Below are 21,674 nucleotides of genomic sequence, written 5' to 3'. Positions count from 1 at the left end.
GGCCAAGTTCGCTTCCCTTTAGTATCCTCTCAGATTATTTTCTTGTTTTCAATTGCTCAATCTCATCTTTATTTTTTAAAACCTTCCCTTGACCTGGTTTCTTTCTCTACTACCTTTTTTCTTTATTTATAGTCACTGTTACACATCTCCCTACCCTCCCAAAAACAAGATTATTGTTACTGCTTCCATTCATGTATGAACTATTTCTTAACAGCAGTATTTCTTCCTGAAATGACATCCTTAAAATTAACCATTGTCACACTGCCAACTCTAGTGTCCTTTTGGTAACATTTAATTCTTGAAACTTTCTCCTCCTTATTGTCTCCTTTCTTGGCTTTTGTAATAGTGTTCTATACTGCTGCTTCTGCCTCTCTGACTCTTCTTCTTTTTGTGCCCTTGAAGGAATTAATTTCCTCCTCCTGCTGCTCTTTACACTCTATATTCTGAAAACCTTGAAGGTTTCATGACCTTATTACAGATGACCAACTTATTTGTGCCTGCCTTTCCACAGGGATTTCCTAGTATTGTCCAAATAATGGGCCCTTCTCACTAAATGTGTTTTTTTGCTGTTATTTTTGTTAGTGGTTCACCTTGTCCATAATCTTTGATTTTTTCTCCTCTGCTTCCTCGGTGTGATAATGTTGATTCTTATTTTCAATGTCTCATTAATTCCTCCTTCTTCTCTTCGGGTTGCTAGCTCACAGGCTCAAACTCTGTTGACTTAAATTATTTCAGAAGCCTCCTGATCTGTCTGTCCTGAACCCTGATATTATATTCGTATTATTAAAATTCACCTTGACCGTCCACTACAAAATAAATCCAGTAAACTCTTGAAGAACTGAAACCCAAGTCTGTTTGTCCTTTATGGCACATAAGTACAATTTGCAGAAAATAAGTGTTCATTATTTATTGAATGAATAATTCAGTACTGTATCAAAAACTCAGTCATATATTCACATGTTATTTGTAATGTATGGTCTGCAGTATATTCTGAACTTAGCCACTCTAATTTATCTTGAATCCAACTCTCAATAGGTTATGACTCTCTATTAGGTTATATTTCCAGAGTAACACTTCCCTGCCCATGAGTTCTTTACATTATAAGTAATCTCCTCTCTCTTAGCAACAAGTCCTTTGTATTTTTCTATTTTTCTATCTTTTCCTCCATGATTTATCAATACTTCTCCTTCAGCAGACAAGAAAGATATCTTCATATTATTTTAGTTACAAGGTTGATTATTCCTATTAAAACAGTAGTGTGTATGTGAATTATGACTATTTTTAAATGTTTATTTGTTGATTTCCAATGACACTTTAATCAATGAAACCTAGAGTACATTGAAAATTAAAAGGGGGACAACTATTGCTAAACTAAAAAATTACTTAGCTGTGTTCATTTTCTGTTTTGTTTTTTTTTTCTTCTCTCCTTTTTTAAAACTAAGGGAAAGGGATGAAGAAAATCAACAAATGTCCTCGTCCAAATCGGCAAGAATAGAAATGTCTTGTTCTCTTTTAGAGCAAACACAACCTGCTACACCCTCAATATGGAAAAATAAGGAACAGTATCCATCTCAGAATGAGCCCCTGGATAAAAAATCAGATAGCATATTTACAGATAAAGATTTAAAATCTAATGTGAAAAATTCTGCCAATAAATCTCTTTTTACAGAAAAGTTAATATCAAAAAAAAGAAAAGAAACTGATCATTTGGCTATAGAAGATGAAGTATTAGAACAATTATTCAAGAACACAAAAGCAGATTCAGAAATTGAAGTGAGAGTTCAAAAACAAGAGGAAGATGTCAATATAAAAAAAAAGCCGAGGTTGGGTGTAGAAACAAATAACACTTTTAATGATGAAGCAATACCAGAAAGGAACAAAATATCGGTAAGTAACATATTTAATGAGAAGTATTGTATAACGAAACTCAGAATAATAAAAAGTTCTTTAGATTTTATGTTAGTAGTATTAGCATCCATGTGTCTGTTTAAGGGAAAAAGTTAATATCTTCAGCAGGCAATAAGTATAAAAATTCATTGTCTGATAAGGTAAAAGTTAAAAATTGTAGTGATTTTTCAATAATATAAAATAAATGAAAACAATAAAACTTATATATATGTAGTGGTTTGAAACTGTATGTACCCCAGAAAATCATGTTCTTATAGCTAATCCATTCCTGTCAGTTCTTTTTCTCTAGAGAACCTTCACTAATGCAATATGATTGTGTTAATAGATTTCCAAACTAGGCTATATGATCTTATCAGATATTGACTATGATAGTAAATATAGAAGATGGCTTGATAGAATAAACAGGCACAAAAAGGTGAAGAAAGTTATTAAAGTATCTACAAAATACATTTTTAGGATACAGTATACATACTATCACTAGGAATTTTCATTTTTGTCTTTAATGTCCTATCCTGTTTCCATGAAACTTAATTTATTTATCGACTTTGATCTAAGAAAATCTCATCAGATTTTTCCTCTTTTATGTATTAGTAAGGTGACAATAGACTGGGTAGCAGCTCATTAAGTGAGAGCACAGACCTGGTGAATAAAGAATTTAATATTTGGATCGCCCAGAATAATGAGGGTCAGTTAGCTCCACTCTGCATTTGTAGTTATGGCACCCCCTCCTATGAAACAGCTAGAGGTTAAGGAGAGGACTAAATGAAAGGTTAAGGATAAGTAATTAGAAGGTACAATCAATTTGATAAGCATTTGTTGCAGACCTAGTGTGTAGTAAGTACCATATAAATCTGTAACCACTATTGTAAAAATCAAAGTATATGCCCTCTTTGACTTCTATAGTGGGCATCTTATACAGGAGGGTATCCTCATCATTTGTTATTTCTTATGAATGAATTCTAAACACCCTTCTGTGGATTAGCTGCATCAGAATCACTCAGTGAGCTTTTTATTTTTAAGATTTCCAATGCCCCAGAGATCCTTTTCAGCACACCTGAATTTCTACCCAGAAAAAGTTTCCTTGTTGTCTTAGTTAAGAATTCCTTTTGATTTCTTTTAAAACTCTAAAAGCAGTGGCAAATAAGATGGCCTTATTTTTTTTTCCTGTAAGAGGGAAGGAAAACAAGGTAATCCAAAGTTGCTTTGGCAGTTCTATGGTCTTATCAGTATACTAGGTGTTTGTCTTTCTGCTCTACAAGATAACACCTCCAGCCATCAATGCTGCTTTCTCTGGACGAAGAAGAGGTTAGGAAGGAGACAGGCTTCCTCCCTACTTTCTAAGGAGCTTTCTCAAAAATCTCACTTGATAACTTTGGTATATATCCCATTGGCCAGAATTTGGTCATGGGCTGCCTGGTCCCCTAACCCTCACCCTCTATCTTTAAGAGAGACTAGGAAGTGTATATTAAGCTTGAGACATTACCATCTCTAACAAAATTAGAGTCACAGTAGGGAAGTATAATGTGGCATTTGGTGAAACCCAAGGGGTGGTTTGCTAAATGTAATAAATTTACATCTGTTTATAAAGGTATGCTTATTCTTCTTGCATTATGAGTTCACATTGTCACTTTAGTTCCAAGCTGTTCCAGAATCTATGTCCAAGCTACTTATTACTTTAAGTATTTAGTCTTTATATAAGTTAAGCCTTATTTCCTTGTGGTAGTCTTTCCTCGTTTTATTTTTAGTTTTCTCTGATATGTTCTTTTCTTTCTCTAATAGTCCTATTATTTATTTTATCCTTCTTCTTTTATAGACATATTTTTCCTTTTCTTTAAATTCTATCCCAGATTGGTTCACTGTAGCCACTACTTGTTTGGGAATGGTCATGGTTTTTGTCACAGAACTCTATGATCCAACCTATATGACTGTTAATTAATCTTAAATATTTGCTTTCACAGCACATTCTTCCAGGACTCATCTCATCCAAAGAACTGGGCATTAGAGCCAGGTCAGGAAAAACAAGAGAGGGCACCATGCACCAGTGACTTGGGCACCATTAAATAGTCTTTCATAGATTAGCAAAGACCTTTCATTTAATAGCCAAGGTTTACATGATATGTAATGCCTTTCAGGGGTTCTTAACTAGGGGTCTGTGAGCTTGAATTGAAATTCAAAAAAATGTTATTCTTGTGTAGATGTGTTGGTACAGGTGTGATACATTGATTAAGTGATAACACAGTATAGTGTGGACTTGGTAAGGGGTCTGTGGACTTCACCTGACTGGCAAAGGGATCCATGGAACAAAAAATATTAAGAACCTCTGATTATAAGGGAACATAATTATTTCATTTTGCTTTATGATTCTGTAGCATATTTTCCTTATCCTTATTATTTCAGAACTCATGGCATTCTAAATTAAGAAAATAATTACAGGGAAGCGGACTTGGCGCAATGGATAGGGCGTCCGCCTACCACATGGGAGGTCCGTGGTTCAAACCCTGGGCCTCCTTGACCCGTGTGGAGCTGGCCCATGTGCAACGCTGATGCGCGCAAGGAGTGCCGTGCCATGCAGAGGTGTCGCCCACGTAGGGGAGCCCCACGCGCAAGGAGTGCAACCCATAAGGAGAGCTGCCCAGCGCGAAAGAAAGTGCAGCCCAAACGAAACAACAGATTCCCGGTGCTGCTGATAAGGATAGAAGTGGTCACAGAAGAACACTCAGCAAATGGACACAGAGACAGGGGGAGGGGAGAGAAATTAAAAATAAATAAATCTTAAAATAATAATTACAAAATAAATAGATATAGTTGGCTTTTGGAGAATGAATAGTATTTGGTTTGATACACTTTAGGGTATACTAAAATTTAAATCACTGTATTTTCCAGCATTTTATGTTTTTTTAATTTTAGTAAGAAACTACTTATAAAAGTGTTTTTCCTTTCAAGGTTAGGTCCTGGCCTTACTTTCAGTTTCCCAGTGTTCATAAACTGCCAGCATGACTCAGCATCCTTCTTAACATTGTTCTTGTTAACGGCATGCACTTGCTGTGACTATAGAATATCCCTCACGTCTTTCTACTCTCCCTATGTCAAATTAAGATTTCGTCCTCTCTTATAACTATAGCATCTTCTTATATCCCATAGTAATAGAAACCCTGCAAGGAAGTAGCACTAAACCCATTTAACACATGAGGAAACTGACAGTGGGAAATGTTAAGTTACTTTCCAAGGTTACATTGCTTAGGTATCAACAACTGAGACAAAAACAAAGGTCTGCTGTGCTCTTAATATAGCAGAGAATTCTGAGTTCCTTTTCCTTTTGCCAGCTTTCTCAGAATGTCATTCATTCTTCTATTCAGTCATTCTAGGCATTGGGCATACTAACATGAAAGGCAGTTGGAGAAAATTTAAGTTTGAAAAGACCTTGAAGGAGGTAGAATCCCCAGAACTTGGTAATTGACTCAGCACAGGAAATGAGGAGAGATAAAATGGTATAGGATAACTCTCAGACTTTCAGTTTGAGGGTATTGGTGGGTTGTAGTATGGTTCTCTAAGGTAGGAAATACTGAATACAGGAGGAGGAAGGGGGGGGGGGGGTGCTATAAAAATATTCTGCTTGTGATGACAACTTCCAGTGGATAATGTATTAGCTTATGTAAAAAAGTGGTCTTGGAATATAAATTTTTGTTTTATCTTATTGTTGATATATTGAAAATATTAATTCTCTTTAGTCCCTAAGCAAGCACAAAGTAATTGGTCTTTCTGTCCTTTCTTTCCAGTCCCCCCCCCCTTTTTTTTTTTAAGTTTTATGAATTTTTATTGCTGTATCGTTGAAAATTTACTGTAAAACTATATTCCCCCCATTATATCCAAGGGGTCTTGTAGTTTTTATGAAAGTATTGAAAGGTCATCTGTGTATGGATAGAACATGGTCTGGTTGTGTGGATCTAAAAGACAGTATGGTTGAATGCAAGGCAGTTTTCAGTTTAATTGCAGACAAATACCTTGAACAGTTGAAGTAACTCTGTTTCTTTCCCCTTGAATTAAGAATGAAGATTCAATCCTGAATGTAAATTTGGATAGAATCCTTTTAAAGCCTTTCTTTTCCTTTTTGATTGTTAAAGGAATATATGATTATACAGAAATTTGGAAACTAAAAAAATACCAACAGTTAAACCTACCATTTACTGACAACCATAGTTAATATTTTGGTATTCTTTTTTAAAAATCTTACTTTGTACTGTTAATGCCATTTTTTTATTCACTTATATTATTATCATTTTCCCATTTTGTTAAATATCCTTTAAATGTATGACTTACATGAACTTAGATTAATTCCCAATTCTTTGCTTTTATAACTCATGCTTTATAATATTTCTTTCTGCATATACTTTTATACTTCTATCTGATACGTTCTTTAGGAAAGATACTAGAAAGTCATATCACGTCATCAAAGAGTGTCAATATTTCTAAGGTTTTCAGAAAGGTACTACCATGTACTGTGAACAGTATTTTTTTATTTCTCTAGCAAGAAAATGAAATTGGGAAGAAATGTGAGCTCAAGAAAGAATCGCTATGGTCAACTAAAGAAGAAATATCTGTGAGGAAATTTTTATTTATTTAATTTTTATAACAATTTGACTTAAATGGGCCATTATCTCATCAATTCCTATCAGTTTACATTTTTAGGATTAACTATATCTCTTCTGAAATTTTGTTCTACTTAATGATTATACCTCCTCTGGAGATGGATAGATCGTATTTTAATCATGATAGAGTAAAAGACGTATGGAGAGAAGCCAGGGTGTAACTCCCTGCCCTGATACTCTATCAGTAATGTGACCTTGAACAAGTCATTTTTACAATTATAATCCTCAAGTCCTTTGTTTTTAAAATGAGGTTTATACTTTTCCAGCAGAGTTGTTTATATCAAATAGAGTAATGGATATGAAATATTTATAAATTCTAAAAGTACCATAAAGCAGTGTTAGACTATAGTTATTTTACTGGAGGTCCTAATTATACTTTCTCACTATGAGATGAACCTTTTCTTTTGGTTTTCCTGTTTTCTTTCCCTGACTAGTTTTATTATAAAATGATAGTAACCTTGAGCAGCTGTAGAAATGTTAAGTCACTAATAGAAAGTTAATAGTAAATGGCGTAAAGCAATGAATCTCATCCAGCAATTGAATGATAACAGGAAGGAATCTTCAGACTGATATAATTAACTATTCAAGTAAATCTTATTAAGATCTATCTGGAATAAAAAACTTGGCTTTTCAGTTAAAGTGATAGTTTATTCAAAATTAGTGATTTACTTTTTGAAGTATGAAAAGTAATAAAAAATACAAACTATTGAGAATCCAAGAAACCTTAAATACAGTGGATGACCTATAGAAAGGAATAAATAAAAATCATCTTGAATATAGTTTTAATGAAAAGACACAGACAATGCTGAAAGTTTGTGTCCAGAAAATATATACAGGAAGATAAATTGTTTGAGATATTTATTAGATTACGCTAATAAGTTTAAAATACTTTATGGTTTTCAGTCTTCTATTACAGATGAGTATGTTATACATTTTTTCAAAGTTATAGGGCACTTGAATATGTAATTTTCTGATTTTGCAATATATATGATTTGAATCCAAATACAAAGTTCAGGTACAGAAATAAACCTTGTTTATTATTAATTCAAGTATTTGAGACCTTTTTTTCCTAGATCCTGAAATGACAAGTAATTTTCCTTATAATTTCTTCTCTCTTTCTTTCCATGTTTACTCCATTTAAGAACAATGATGAACTTCAGCTTCAGAGTGATAGTGAGATGCTTCCAAGAAAAGTGTTACAGACTGAGTTTAGATTACTAGTGATTGGTAACTCTACTTCCAGAAATCCTCTCATTGTCAATGATGATTATGGTCAGCTAAAGAATTTCAAGAAATTCAAAAAGGTCGGTATTTAACTATATCACAAGAGAGCAGTGTCTGAAATGTTTTTAGAAATATTATTAGTACTAAATAGTAATAGTAATAAAAGCCATTTTTGTTGAAAGCTGATATTTCTTAAAATGGTTAAAAAAAATTACTCTAGGAAAGACATGAACTGAAAGGTAATGAATATATTGAACACCTAAAATGAAACAAACTTCATTAAACCCTGATTAAAGGGTGCTTTAATTATATTTTTTTTAAAAAAGATAAATAGAGCCATCTCATTGATTTGGAGATTTAAAAAAGCAACTCAGACAAAATTCATTACAGAGGTAATCCAGTTAAATATTTTTCTTTTTTTTTTTCCCATTTATCTATTTTTTTTCTCTCCCCTTCTCCCCCTCCCACCCCCCGTTGTTTGTTCTCTGTGTCTATTTGCTGCGTCTTCTTTGTCCGCTTCTGTTGTTGTCAGCAGCATGGGAATCTGTGTTCTTTTTGTTGCATCATCTTGTTGTGTCAGCTCTCCGTGTGTGTGGCGCCATTCCTGGGCAGGCTGCACTTTCTTTCGCGCTGGGCGGCTCTCCTTATGGGGGCGCACTCCTTGCGTGTGTGGCTACCCTACGTGGGGGACACCCCTGCGTGGCACGGCACTCCTTGCACGCGTCAGCACTGCGCATGGGGCAGCTCCAAACGGATCAAGGAGGTCCGGGTTTGGAACCGCAGACCTCCCATGTGTTAGACAGATGCCCTAACCACTCGGCCAAGTCTGCCACCTCAATATTTTTCTATAAGAATTTTGGTTTAAATTTCTTTTATAGTCTAAAACCAAATTCCTTGGTCAAAGGATATTAATATTTTTAATGATTTTAAATTTTTCCAGACCAGTTTCCAGAAGTCTGCACTACCTTGTACTTTTTCAGAGTAAAGATAACACTCCAGTGCCAAAAGTGAATATTATTCCTTTTGCTTTGGTAATTTATCCAATTTAAAAAATAGCATGTGTTTTTGAGTTTTCTAACAATAAGATTTTGTAACATAATATTGAACACAAAGTAACAATACAATAAGCACGATCCCGGGCTGCTCATGAGCCAGATATGAGGTGGGAAAAGAATAAGAGATGTTTAAAGGTATGATACCATTCTAGTGGGAGATATTTTCATCTTCCACAATAAGAAGAGATTTCTTCCTGTCAAATCAATGGCATGGCTCTGTTTATCTTTTTAAAAATACTCCTTAATAATGAAGACTAATTTAAAATTCTCTTTATACTTCATAAACTAAATTTTATAATTATGTCCCATAAATTGTTAGGGATTTATTATTTACTCCTTTAATTCAGTATTAGCAGTGTACTTGGTATACATTTTCACATAGAATTTTCCTTTTTACAGAACTTCTTTAATTGTAAATAATTAAAAAGACATTTAGAAGTATAAACTGTTGCCCTCTCCAACATGTCTTGCTAGAGATTTATAAATTGAAAAGTTTTGAAAAGACTCAAATTTTCATGAATACTAGGAAGGCTGTAAACTTTGAAATCCTTACAACAAAATATAGTGCTTTAAATTCAAGGTTTTCACATTGAGTTGCTCTAATTGCCACGTCATGAGCTAAGGCCATTTTTTTAAAAAATCACAGTAGCAGGTCTAAATCTGGGTATAGTGATAGCTAAAAAGAGATTAGGGCAGTAAACAGATGGGTCTAGCACTACAGTTACCTCTCTTATTTTCATTTATAGAATATAAACATCTTTAGCTCTTGTTATGCATGACTTAGCCTCTGATTTTTAAAAAATGGTCATTTTAATGTAATATGTTTAACCTCATTACTTTTATTATTTAACAGGTCACATTTCCTGGAGCAGGAAAACTTCCACACATCATTGGTGGATCAGATCTAATAGCTCATCATGCTCGAAAGAATACAGAATTAGAAGAGTGGTTAAGGCAGGAAATGGAGGTTAGTAGAAAGGGGGCCCAAAAACTTGTTTGATTTGCATTTTGGTTCCTTGTGGTTTTCTTAGAGCAAATTCTTCTTAAAACCAAGCTTTATAAGTGACCTAAGATGGTTCAAGAAAACGACTAAATTACACAGCCTTAAGATTAATGTATACCATTCCATAATACCTCTTTAAGGGAACTCTAGATTTTTGTTGTTAATTAAAATTATAGAACAAATGATTGAGTTAAATTTACATCCTAATATAAAGGAAAAATAAAGACTTTAACCACAGTAATTTAAAAAGAAAGTAAAGGATGACAATTAAAAGATGGGCATACAGTTATATGGAGTATATTACAAATATATCAGTTAAATAGTATATAAATAGACTGAGCTTTCTGAAAAATCTAGGAGGTATCTTTCAACAGTTCTTTATTTTCTTGAATATGCTTTTTTTCTTTTCTCTCCTCCTAGAACTCGAATTTGACAAAAGTTAAATCTTCTCACTTTCTCCTCCATGTATCTTCTGCTACCTAAATTTCATCTTTTTGTTTCTTTGGATTTTATTCTTGGTGATTTCTTCAGATTTTCTTCTAGTTTACTACTTCTCTCTTCAACTGTCTGATTGGTTGTTATTCCATCTGTCCACAGTTTTTAATTGAACCTCTTGTACTTTTTCATTTCTGTAAGTTTGTTTTGTTTTGAAATCTTGTTTCCTCCTAGTATTTTTAAGCTACTCTTTTATGTCTTTAAACATATTAAACAGGTTTTTGTTTTTGCTTTTGGGTTAATACTGCCTATATTACTTTACAAATGCTGTTATGTCACAAACTGGGTGTCTTAAAGCAAAAGAAATTTATTCTCTTAGTTCTGGAGACTCTAAGTCCAAAATCAAGATGTTAGCAGCACTGTGCTCTCTCTTAAGGTGCCTTTGTTGCCTCTTTCAGTTTCTGGTGATCCCAGGTATTCCGTGGCTTGTGACAACATAACTCCAGTTCCTGCTTCCTTCTTTACTTGGCCTTCTTCTGTGTGTGTCTGTATTCTCATAAGGGGATACCAGTCATTGGATTCAGGTGCTCCTTCCCCCAATCCAGTATAATCTCATTTTAACTTAACACATCTGCAAAAATCTTGTCCCTAAGTAAGGTCACAGGTCACATCCTGAGGTTCTAGGTAGACAAATTTGGTAGTGGGCGATGTGGAGGGAATGAGAGGGGAGGGGGCTAGTCAACTTACTATAATACCAAGACCTAAAACTTCTGTAGATTGTTTCTGCTAGTTTTATCCTATTGTGCCTTGTTTTGAAGTATATATTTTGTGATCCTTGAATGTGAAACTGTTTCTTTTCCTTGGAACTTGATCTCTGAATTTCTTGAGTCCTAAGGTCAAGTATAATTCCTCCAGAAAAGATGAAAGTGTATCTACCAGTCTTGTTCTAGCAGCATGAGATCACTTTAAATAAAATTCTTTGTGACTTTTTTGGATTACCCAGGTAGTTAGTATGCATTTGGACCATATGCCTGAATGAAAGCCATCTTGTGGTTATATACTTCAAATGAGATTTTTACTTCTTTCTGTCACCTAGTGCCAGGGTTAAAACAGGCAAGTTTATTGCTATATCCTTCTGTGTTATAGAGTTTATTTCTCTATTGCCCTTCGGTGCTGGGGCTTCAAGAGTCCACATTTTGTGTTTTCTTTTCATATCACCCACACCCCATGCAAACATCAAAGCAAAGCTCAGGCTCTCCATGGTTACAGATATCTGCAGCACAAAAGCTGGCCTTGATAAACACTTGCCAACCTTTTGTGTTCCTTATTTTGTGTTATTGTAGAATTAGTGTGTTCTTCAGCAATTCATTTAAAAAGAATTTTTTAAGTAAAGTGTTATTAAGGTCACTCAGGGTTTTTATTGTCAAAAAATGGAAGAATGGAAGCTACATCCTTCTTTTTTAAAAGAATAATTGTCTTTATTGTTTTATAAAAGTGTACTCCAAATAATTATAGCAGTACAAAAATAAGTGCAGAAGTTAAAAATACATTTCCTAAAGCCCAGAAAGGCCAGTTTTACTATTCAGTGAATAATAGTCTAGATATCTCTTTATTGAGAAGGGTGAGAGGCAGGGACAGAGTGGTAAGGGAGAGAAAGAGATAGCTAGAAGCAGGTAAAATTTGAAGCCATCACTGAATTTGCATAAATATTTTCTTCCTCCAATGTATTTCCTAAACTGTCCTTTTAAGATTCAGGGGGGTAAAATATGAAAAACACTATGAAATTGAAGTCAGTATTTTTGTAAAAACTGTGTATTGCAGTTACGACACAATTTGTTGGCTCTGTTGTCACGAGTGAGGAAATTATTTGTACTTCCTCCCATTTTTCACTCCCCCAATTTGTGACAGTCTGACTTTTTTCTCTTTTTAGGTGACTTGAAAGTCAGTAAAAATTGGAATATTACTATATTATGATTATTAATCATAACAGAGTATTGGTAATTTTCCAGTAGTTTTTCCTAGAATACAGTAGATACAGTTCTTTATTTCTAGGAACTTTTCTACTGCTACATCTTTGAAAACTTTTTTTTGACATTTACTGACTCTTAAGACATAACTGTCCTAATATTGGATCATCTTTGCCCTCTGCATCTGTTTTTTTCTGCATTCACTATAGTTTTCTTAAGCCCTTTTACGATATCAGAAATTCAAATTTCAGTTGTGTCTGTACTATTCCTCACCAGCTACGTGATCTTGGGCAAATTACATAACTTCTTTATGCCTCTCTTTCCTTCTGTGCAGAATGGGAACCTCTATTTTATAGGATTAATGTGAGAATTAAATCAGATAATATTTGAAAGTCTTTATAATGGTCACAAACTAGCTATCACTACTTTTTAAAATTTATTTAGTTCTGAAATGGTGTTATTTCTTGCAAATAAGTTTCTCTTTATCTTCTGTTCCAGTGTCTCCTTTTTTTCTTTTTTTCTTTTTTTTGCTTTAGTATATAGAGTAGCTTTGCTGTTTTTATTCATCTTGAAGTTATTTAAAGTAGGATGCCCTGTCCAGACATTGTGGATGCTGTTGAAAGCAAATTTGTGAGGCAATAATTGATTGTAGTCAAAACTACTTCTAATCCTTTTAGCTTGCCCCTAAAGAACAGAATGTGCCTTACAGTAAGCATGGCAACATGCTCAAACCAGTAGAGATACATTGCATGTTCAATCTAGTTTTTGTGACCTGAAGACATTGAATCATGAAAGGAAAGGGTCAGCTGTAGTTCTGTGCAGCTTTTATTGAAAAGCTAGGCTAGTTCTCTTCTGGGATTTGATTTCATTCTCCTGTACCAGGAAGTATGTCCTAACACCAAAAGACAATAAGCAAGCATTTTAGGTTGTTTACCTCTTTTATCAGGGAATCCCTGGAGCCTGTGTCAGTCCCATCTATTCCCCTCCCTATTCCATTACTACCTTTTCAGCAGCCTGCTAGCAGTTGTTTTCTTTTCCCTGTTTAGACTGCTTTTTCCCAAATTTGGGGCATTAGTAAGAATTCTCAGGTCTTGGTCAGTTCTGCAGCACCTTTTAATGAGTAATGGCTGTGTTAAAAATGACAGTTATATTGAATCTTTTGGTTCATTGCAAAACTGTTTTTTGTTTTTGTTTTAACTTTTATTTTGAAACATTTTGAAATATTTTCAAACTTACAGGACAGTTAGAAAACCTAAAAAAAAATAAAAATAAAACCTAATAAAACCCTTTACATGGTGTGAGTCTATTTTGGTTTATTCTGTTGGAGTTTGTTGAGCATGTTGGTATAATGATGTCTTTTTGTTAAATTTGGGAAATTTCCAGCCATTATTTCTTTGAATATTTCCTTTGCCCTCTCTGTCTTTTCCTTCTCAGATTCCCACATGGTGTATGTTAGTATGATTGATGGTATCCCACTGGTTCCTCATGCTCTCTTTACTTTTCTTTATTCTTATTGTTCCTCAGATTGAATGATTTTGATTGTATTATGTTCAAGTTCACTGATCTTTTCTTCTGCCAGCTCTAATCTGCTATTGAACTCTTCTAGGGAATTTTTTATTTCTTTTGCTGTGATCTTCAGTTCTCTTTGACTCCTTTTCATAATTTCCATCTCTCTATTGATATTTTCTTTGTGTTCATCTGTCATTATCCTGATTTCCTTTAATTTGTTGTCCATGTTTTCCTTTATCTCTTTGAGGATTATTCACGGCCATTTTTTAAAAGTCTTTGCCTGGTATGTTCCAGGTCTGATCTTCCTCATGATGTTTTTAATGCTTTAATATTCTTTTCCTGGGCCATTAGGTCCTGTTTCTTTGCTTTGTAATTTTTTGTTGAAACTTGAACATTTTGAGATTTTAATGTATTTTTTACTAGAGTTTAGACTCAGAGCCATCTGTCCTTTAAGTTTGTATCCAACTAGTGTTTTGTGTTTTTTTTATTTTTTTTACTTTATTTTTTCATTTAATAATTGAAAATATAAACAATAATTAAAAAGAAAAAGAAAATACAGTTGAATAAAAACATACATTTCTCAAATGTACTAGATAAATATACTTTTTAAAATATTAAAATATGTTATATATTTGGTTCATAGTAATGCAGTCATGCAGTATTTGTCCTTTTGTGTCTGACTTGCTTCACTCAACATAGTGTCCTCTAGGTTCATCCATGTTGTCATGCTTCACGACTTCATTTTTCTTACAGCTGCATAATATTCCATCGTGTGAATACACCACTGTTTGTTTATCCATTCATCTGTTGATGGACACCTGGGCTTTTTCGAACTTTGGCAATCATGAATAATGCCACTATGAACATTGGTGTGCAGCTATCTGTTTGTGTCACTGCTCTTAGGTCTTCTGCAATACCCAGTAGTGGTATTGGAGGGTCACATGGCAAGTCTGTATTCAACTTCTTTAGAAACTGCCAAGCAGTCTTCCATAGTGGCTGTATCATTCTGCATTCCCCCCAACAGTGAATAAGTGTTCCTACCTCTCCACATCCTCTCCAACACTTGTAGTTCTCTGTGTTTAATGGTGGCCATTCTGATAGATATGAAATCATATCTCATTGTACTTTTGATTTGCATTTCCCTAATCATTAGTGGTGTTGAGCATTTTTTCATGTGTTGTTTTTTTGCCATTTGTATTTCTTCTGTGGACAGATATCTATTCAGGTCTTTTGGCCATTTTTTCATTGGGTCATTTGTCGTTTTATTGTTGCGTTGTAACTATAAATATCTCTTTATATATCCTGGATATTAAACCTTTATCAGACATTTGATTTCAAATATTTTCTTCCATTGAGTGGGCTGCCTTTTCACCTGTTGTTTTTTTTTTTAAATATTTTAGATTACATAAATTTTACATATTAAATACAGGAGATTCCCATATGCTTCACTCCCTATCGTTCTTCACTCTTTCTTACATTAACAATATCCTTCATTAATGTGATACATTTGTTAAAATTGATGAACACATATTGGAGCATTGTCACTAACTGTGGAATATAGTTTACACTATGTTTACACTCAGTCCCACACAATTTTCTAAGTTATGACAGAATATATAATTCATCGCAGTGTTATTCAGGACAATTTCAATCCCTCAAAAATGCCCCCATATTTAACCTGTTTTTCTCTCTTCCTCCCCTCAGAACCTGTGGTGGCTACTGCCTGCACATCAAATGATAAAGTTTCTAAAAGACATTGCTAAAATAACAATAAGTTAATAGGTGAGGGTTTATGTCTGGATTCTCAATTCTATTCCACTGATTGGTGTGACTGTCTTTATACCAGTACCATGCTATTTTGACCACTGGAGCTTTATAATATGTTTCAAGGTCAGGCAGTGAAATTCTTCCCGTGTTGCTCTTCTTTTTTTAGAATGCTTTTGACTATTCAGGTGCACTTTCCCTTCCAGATGAATTTGGCAATTGCCTTTTCTAATTCTGTAAAGTAGGCTGTTGGTATATTGATTGGTATTGCATTGAGTCTATAAATCAGTTTGGGGAGATATTTTGTCTTCCGATCTGTGAACACAGAATGTCTTTTCATTTGTTTAGGTCTTCATCAATTTCTTTTAGCACTGTTTTGTAGTTTTCTGCATATAGGTCCTTTACTTTTTTGGTTAAGTTCATTCCTAGGTATTTGAGTCTTTTTGTTGCTATTGTAAATTGAATTTTTCCCCTGATGTACTCCTCAGACTGTTCAGTACTAGTGTACAAAAACATTACTGATCTTTGTGTGTTAATCTTGTGTCCTGCCACTTGCTGAACTCATTTATTAGCTCAAGTAACTTCATCATGGACATTTCAGAATTTTTCCAAATACAGGATTGTGTCATCCACAAATAGAGCTTTACTTCTTCTTTTCCTATTTGGATGCCATTAATTTTTTTTTCTTGTCTAATTACCCTAGCTAGAACTTCTAGTACAGTATCTAATAACATTGGTGACAGTGGGCATCCTTGTCTTGTTTCCAATCTTAGAGGGAAAGCTTTCAACCTTTCCCCATTGAGTACAATGTTGACTCTGGGTTTTTCATATATGGCTTTAAACATATTGAGAATTTTCCTTCTATTCCTATCTTTTGAAGTGTTTTTATCAAAAAAGAATGCTGGATTTTGTCAAATGCCTTTTCTGCATCAATTGAGTAGATCATATGTTTTTTCTTCCTTCAATTTGTTAATGTGGTCTATTACATTGATTGATTTTCTTATGGTGAACCAGCCTTGCATCCCAGGAATAAATCCCAATTGCTCATGATGTATAAGTCTTTTGATATGCTGTTGGATTCAATTTGCAAGTATTTTGTAGATTTTTGTATCTATGTTCATTAGAGAAATTGATCTGTAATTTTCTTTTCTTGTAGTGTCTTTATCTGGCTTTGGTATTCCGGTGATGTTGGCTTCATAAAATGCGTTGGGTAATTTTCCCTTCTCTCACATTTTTTGAAAGAGTTTAAATAGGATTGGTGTTAATTCATTTCAAAATGCTTGGTAGAATTCACCTGGGAAACCATCTGGTCCTGGACTTTTCTTTGTTGGGAAATTTTTGATGACAGACTCAATCTCTTTAATTGTGATTTGTTTGTTAAATTCTTGTATTTCTTGTAGCGTCAGTGTAGATTGTGCATTTTGAGGAATTTGTCCATTTCATTAGATTGTCTTGTTTGTTGGCATACAGTTTCTCAAAATATCCTCTTATGAACCTTTTTATTTCTGTGAGGTCAATTGTAACTTCCCCCTTTCATTTCTGATTGTAGTTTTTTGCATCTTCTCTCTTTTTTTTCTTTGTTCATCTAGCTAGAGGTTTGTCTATTTTATTGATCTTCTCAAAGTACCAACTTTGGGTTTTGTTGATTTTCTTTTTTGTTTGTTTTTAATTTCATTTATTTCTGCTCTGATCTTTATTTCTTTCCTTCTGCTTGCTTTGGGATTAGTTTGCCATACTTTTTCTAGTTTCTTTAGTTTTCAGTTAAATCTTTGATTTTACCTCTTCTTTTTTAGTATTGTTTAGGGCTAGAAATTTCCCTCTCAAGCTGCTTTCACTGAATTCCATAAGTTGTGGTAAGTTGTGTTCTCGATTTCATTTTTCTCAATATGTTTACTGATTTCATTTGCAATTTCTTCTTTGACCCACTGATTATTTAGGAATGTGTTGTTTAGCCTCCATGCATTTGTGAATTTACTTTTTTCCTGTATATTATTGATTTCAAGTTTCATTCCATTATGATCTGAGAAGGTTCTCTATATAATTTCAATCTTTTTGTATTTATTGAGAGCTGCATTTTGCCCTAACATGTGGTCCAACCTGGAGAAAGATCCATGGACACTTGAGAAGAATGTATCATCCCCTGAGTTTGGATGCAGTATTCTGTGTGTGTTAGGTCTAACTCATTTATCATATTGTTCAAGTTCTCTGTTTCCTTGTTGATCTTGTATCTAGTTGTTCTATCTAATGATGTGAGTGGGGTGTTGAAGTTGCCAACGATTATTGTAGAGACATCTATTTCTCCCTTCAGTTTTGCCAGAGTTTGTCTCATGTTTTTGTGGCACCCTGGGTATGCATAGATATCTATGACTGTTATATCCCTGGTAGATTGTCTCTATTATTAATATAATGGCCTTCTATATCTTTTAAAACTTTTTTGCATTTAATGTCTGTTTTGTCAATATAGGTATAGCTACCCCTGCTCGTTTTTGGTTACTTTTTGTATGGAGTATCCTTTTCCAACCTTTTACTTTCAGCTGGTTTATATCCCTCGGCCTAGGGTGAGTTTTTCATAAGCAGCATATGGATGGCTCATTTTTTTATCCTTTCTTTCAGCCTGTATGTTTTGATAGGACTGTTTATTCATATTCAGTGGTATTACTGTAAATGCATTATTTACTTCTTCCATTTTATTTGGTTTTCATATGTCATATCATGTTTTTGTCTTTTTACTCTTTCGGTTATTTTTCTATTCTTCTATACTCTCCAGGCCTTTCTCTCCTGTCTTTTTCTTTCATGTTCTAAGACTTCCTCTAATATTTCCTGCAAAGGTGGATTTTTTTTTTAATCAACTGTTTCTGTTTGTGAATATTTTATACTTACCTTCATATTTGAAGGGCAGTTTTGCTGGATAAAGAATTCTTGCCTGGCAATTTTTCTGTTTTAGTATCCTAATTGTATCATATCACTGTCTTCTCACCTCCATGGTTTCTGAAGAGAAATTTGTGCTAAGTCTTACGGGGCTACCTTTGTATATGATGGTTAGCTTACTCCTTGCTACTCTAAGAATTTCTTCTTTATCTTTGACATTTGGCATTCTTAGTATTATCTGCCTTAGAGTGGGTCTATTCAGATTTATTCTGATTAGAATATGGTGCACCTCTTGGACATGCAAATTCATTTCTTTCATGAGAGTTGGGAAATTTCCAGGTATTATTTCCTCAAATACTCTTTCTGCCCCTTTTCCTTTCTCTTCTCCTCCTGGGAACGCCCATGACACATATGTTGTTGCATTTTGTGTTGTCATTCAACTCTCTGGGCCTCTACTCAGTTTTTTCCATTCTTTCCTCACTTCAGTTTCAGCTCTTCTGTCTTTGGTATCACCTATTCTCTCTCCTGTCATTTTGAGTCTACTCTTGTATGCCTCTAATGTGGTGTTGTTGGTTTTTTTTAAAAGATTTATTTATCCCCCCTCCCCTCCATTGTTTGCTCTGTGTTCATTTGCTGTGTGTTTTTCTGTGTCTGCTTGTATTCTCATTAGGTAGCTCCAGGACCTGATCCTGGGACTTTCCGGAGGGGGGGGGAGGTGATCATTCTCTTGTGTCACCTCAGCTTCCTAGTCTGCTGTGTCTCTTATTGTCTCTCCTTTGTGTTTCTTTTTATTGCCTCATCTTGCTGCGCCAGCTGTCCGCGTGGGCCAGCACTCTGCAGGGCAGTACTCTGCGCAGGCCAGCATTCTGCACAGGCCAGCACTCCGCTTGGGCCAGCTTGCCATACATCCAGCTTGCCTTCACCAGGAGGCCCTGGGTATCAAACCCTGGACTTCCTACATGGTAGACCGGAGTCCAGTTGCTTGAGCCACATCCACTTCCCACTGTTGTGTTTTTGATCTCACCTGTTTTGTCTTTCATTTCAATGAGCTCTGTTACTTTTCTGTTCAGGATTTCAAATTCTTCTTTGCACTTGATGTCTTCTTGATGTCATTTATCTTTTTAGCCATACTGTGTTTCAACTCATTGATTTGATTTTGGATGTTTGTGCACATCTCGCTAATTAGTTCTCTCAACTCCTGTGTCTCTTCTGGGGCTTTGATATGGACCTTTTGATATGGCCATATCTTCCATTTTCTTAGTATTGCTCGTAATTTTTTGCAGATGTCTAGGCATTTGATTAAGATGTATTTTACTCAGATGCTCAATTTCTTTCTCTTTCGTAGGTATTTAGTGGCAGGAGGCTGTGTACTACCACTGCTCTTTAATTCTTGGTTCAACCTGGATTGTTAGGATTGTCCCTGCTAGTTGCTCAAAACTGGGGTCTGGGCCCAGTAATTGGTTGCAGACTTGCTTCCTAGGGCCTTGGGGAGGGAGGCTATAAAGACTGGGGAAAGCCTCTTAATTTTTTTTTTTCTTTTTTTTAATCTTTGTTTTTGTTGTTCTCTTAATTTATTTTTAGTTTTCTCACATGTACTTCCTTAGTCTGCGAGCAGATGGCACTCTTTGGCAGCCCTCTCAGTTCAGTGCCTGGGAGGTGTAAGTTTATGGTAGCACAGACAGGATCAAAGTGATAGAGCTTCCTGCCTCTAGGCTAAGAGCCTTGTAATTCAGACTTTCTCAGAGACCTTTCTCCAGGCTTCTCTAGCACCGCCTCCCTTTTCTCAGGTAGGGAATATTTCCACTCTCCTCTGTATCCTCAACAGTCAGTCCTGGTTAGTAGAGGAGGAGATTGGGAAGGTCATAGATTTTAACTCTTTGCTGGTTCCCAAGGCAGACAATGGTGTGGCCCCACCCTGCCTAGAAGGGGTCCTGGCACTTAGTAGACCAAATAGTGGATCAGAAGCTGAGTCAGCCTTAGGCTGTGCCCTTTTCTCTCCCCTTTCCTGTGGTGGTAGAAACCTGGAGCCCCCTTTGTGTATAGCCGTTGGCCCAGAGGCCTTAGTATTCTAAAGTATCTTTAGTGTGGGGAGGGTGCCAGCATCCGCTGGTTTCAACCCACAGTTCTGTCATCAGGATTCCCTTCCTTTGCCCTTCTCTCCTGTGGGCAGTGTCTAGCCTTTGCCTGATGTCCTAAACCCGAGAAGATCTTTTTTTAGGCTGTTTTAGCCTGTCCTCTAGCTATTTTCCTGGAGAAGAGAGTCCTGTGTCTTTCTAGTCCACCATCTTCCTGGGAGTCCTCCAGCTAGTGTTATGACTGAGCCTTCCTTGAATGCCAGGAGCTAACTAACTGAAAAAAAAAAAAAGAAAACACCTTTCCCAGTCTTGTAGCTTGACCCATGGGAAGACTCTCTTCTGGGCTATCCATGGAGTGAATTTGGAGAATAGTTCAGCATAGGGGCCTCCCTGATCCTTTTTGTGGATGCCTCTTTTCTTGGGCATGATACCTTAGAAATTCCCTAGTTTACACAGTCCTGAATGTCCCTTCTTCCTTTTCCTCACTGTCCTGGGCATTGCAGTGTATGTCCTACAGCCAGCAATCCCTTGCCCCTCGGCAGCCACTAGGCTACTGTTCCCCAGCATTCTGTAGAAGACTTTCGTAACTGCCTTCTATGCATAGAGGACATTCTGGGACAGCAAGTCCCCCAGGCTGCCACCAGGCAGATTGGGCCAGACATACATGCTCCCAGTATGTGCAGAAGGGTTACTTTGTTCCCTCCTTACTGGGACCAGAGATCCACAATGGGAGCGCAGGCAGGCTCCATACTGAGCTGGTGAGGGGTGAGGGAAGGGCCACCCAGGGCACCATGAAATCCTACCACTTTTAAGTAGCTTTTTTCTTGATTTGGCCCTGTTACTATAGTAGAGCTTTCTGCAGCTTTGCAAAAGATGTTTTTGCCAGCTCTTGCTGGGATGGGCAAAGCTTCTATGGGGAAACAGAGTCCTGAGTGTCTCACTCCACCATCTAGATCAGGGCAGGGCTCAGTTTTGCACAGCCATCTTTTGAAGTCTGTGGCATGGGATTATACTTTTCTCTTTGATTAATTAAAACTGTTGACTTTTGTTTGTTTTTTTATGAGGGAGAGGTTGAGAGAACTATGGTTAACTACAGGTTTTTTCCTGGTTTTTGTATATTTATTTTTAGAATTAGGAGAGAGTGAGTTTGTGTTTTGGATTTATTCACCCAAATTTCTTTTCTTTTTGTTAAAGCAATTGTAGATGCTCTAGGTAGGATT

At 35.5% G+C, this 21,674-nt stretch overlaps 1 protein-coding gene across 4 annotated transcripts in view; it reads left to right on the top strand.

Moving 5' to 3' along the window:
• The window catches only part of NBN (nibrin), a 73,282-nt gene that overhangs the window by 47,969 nt on the left and 3,639 nt on the right, over positions 1-21,674 (top strand). For 3 of the 4 annotated variants that reach the window (XM_058275703.1, XM_058275704.1, XM_058275706.2), the window contains 4 exons: positions 1,443-1,887; positions 6,434-6,505; positions 7,697-7,858; positions 9,687-9,800. In XM_058275703.1, coding sequence (XP_058131686.1) covers positions 1,443-1,887; positions 6,434-6,505; positions 7,697-7,858; positions 9,687-9,800 — 793 coding nt within the window. Of the gene's footprint in view, positions 1-1,442; positions 1,888-4,305; positions 4,851-6,433; positions 6,506-7,696; positions 7,859-9,686; positions 9,801-21,674 lie in introns of those variants that run through there. The other variant, XM_071207894.1, reaches the window with a different exon arrangement.

Source organism: Dasypus novemcinctus, chromosome 14, assembly GCF_030445035.2.
Source record: "Dasypus novemcinctus isolate mDasNov1 chromosome 14, mDasNov1.1.hap2, whole genome shotgun sequence".
NCBI lineage: Eukaryota > Metazoa > Chordata > Mammalia > Cingulata > Dasypodidae > Dasypus > Dasypus novemcinctus.
This window is presented reverse-complemented; position numbering and strand designations above follow the sequence as displayed.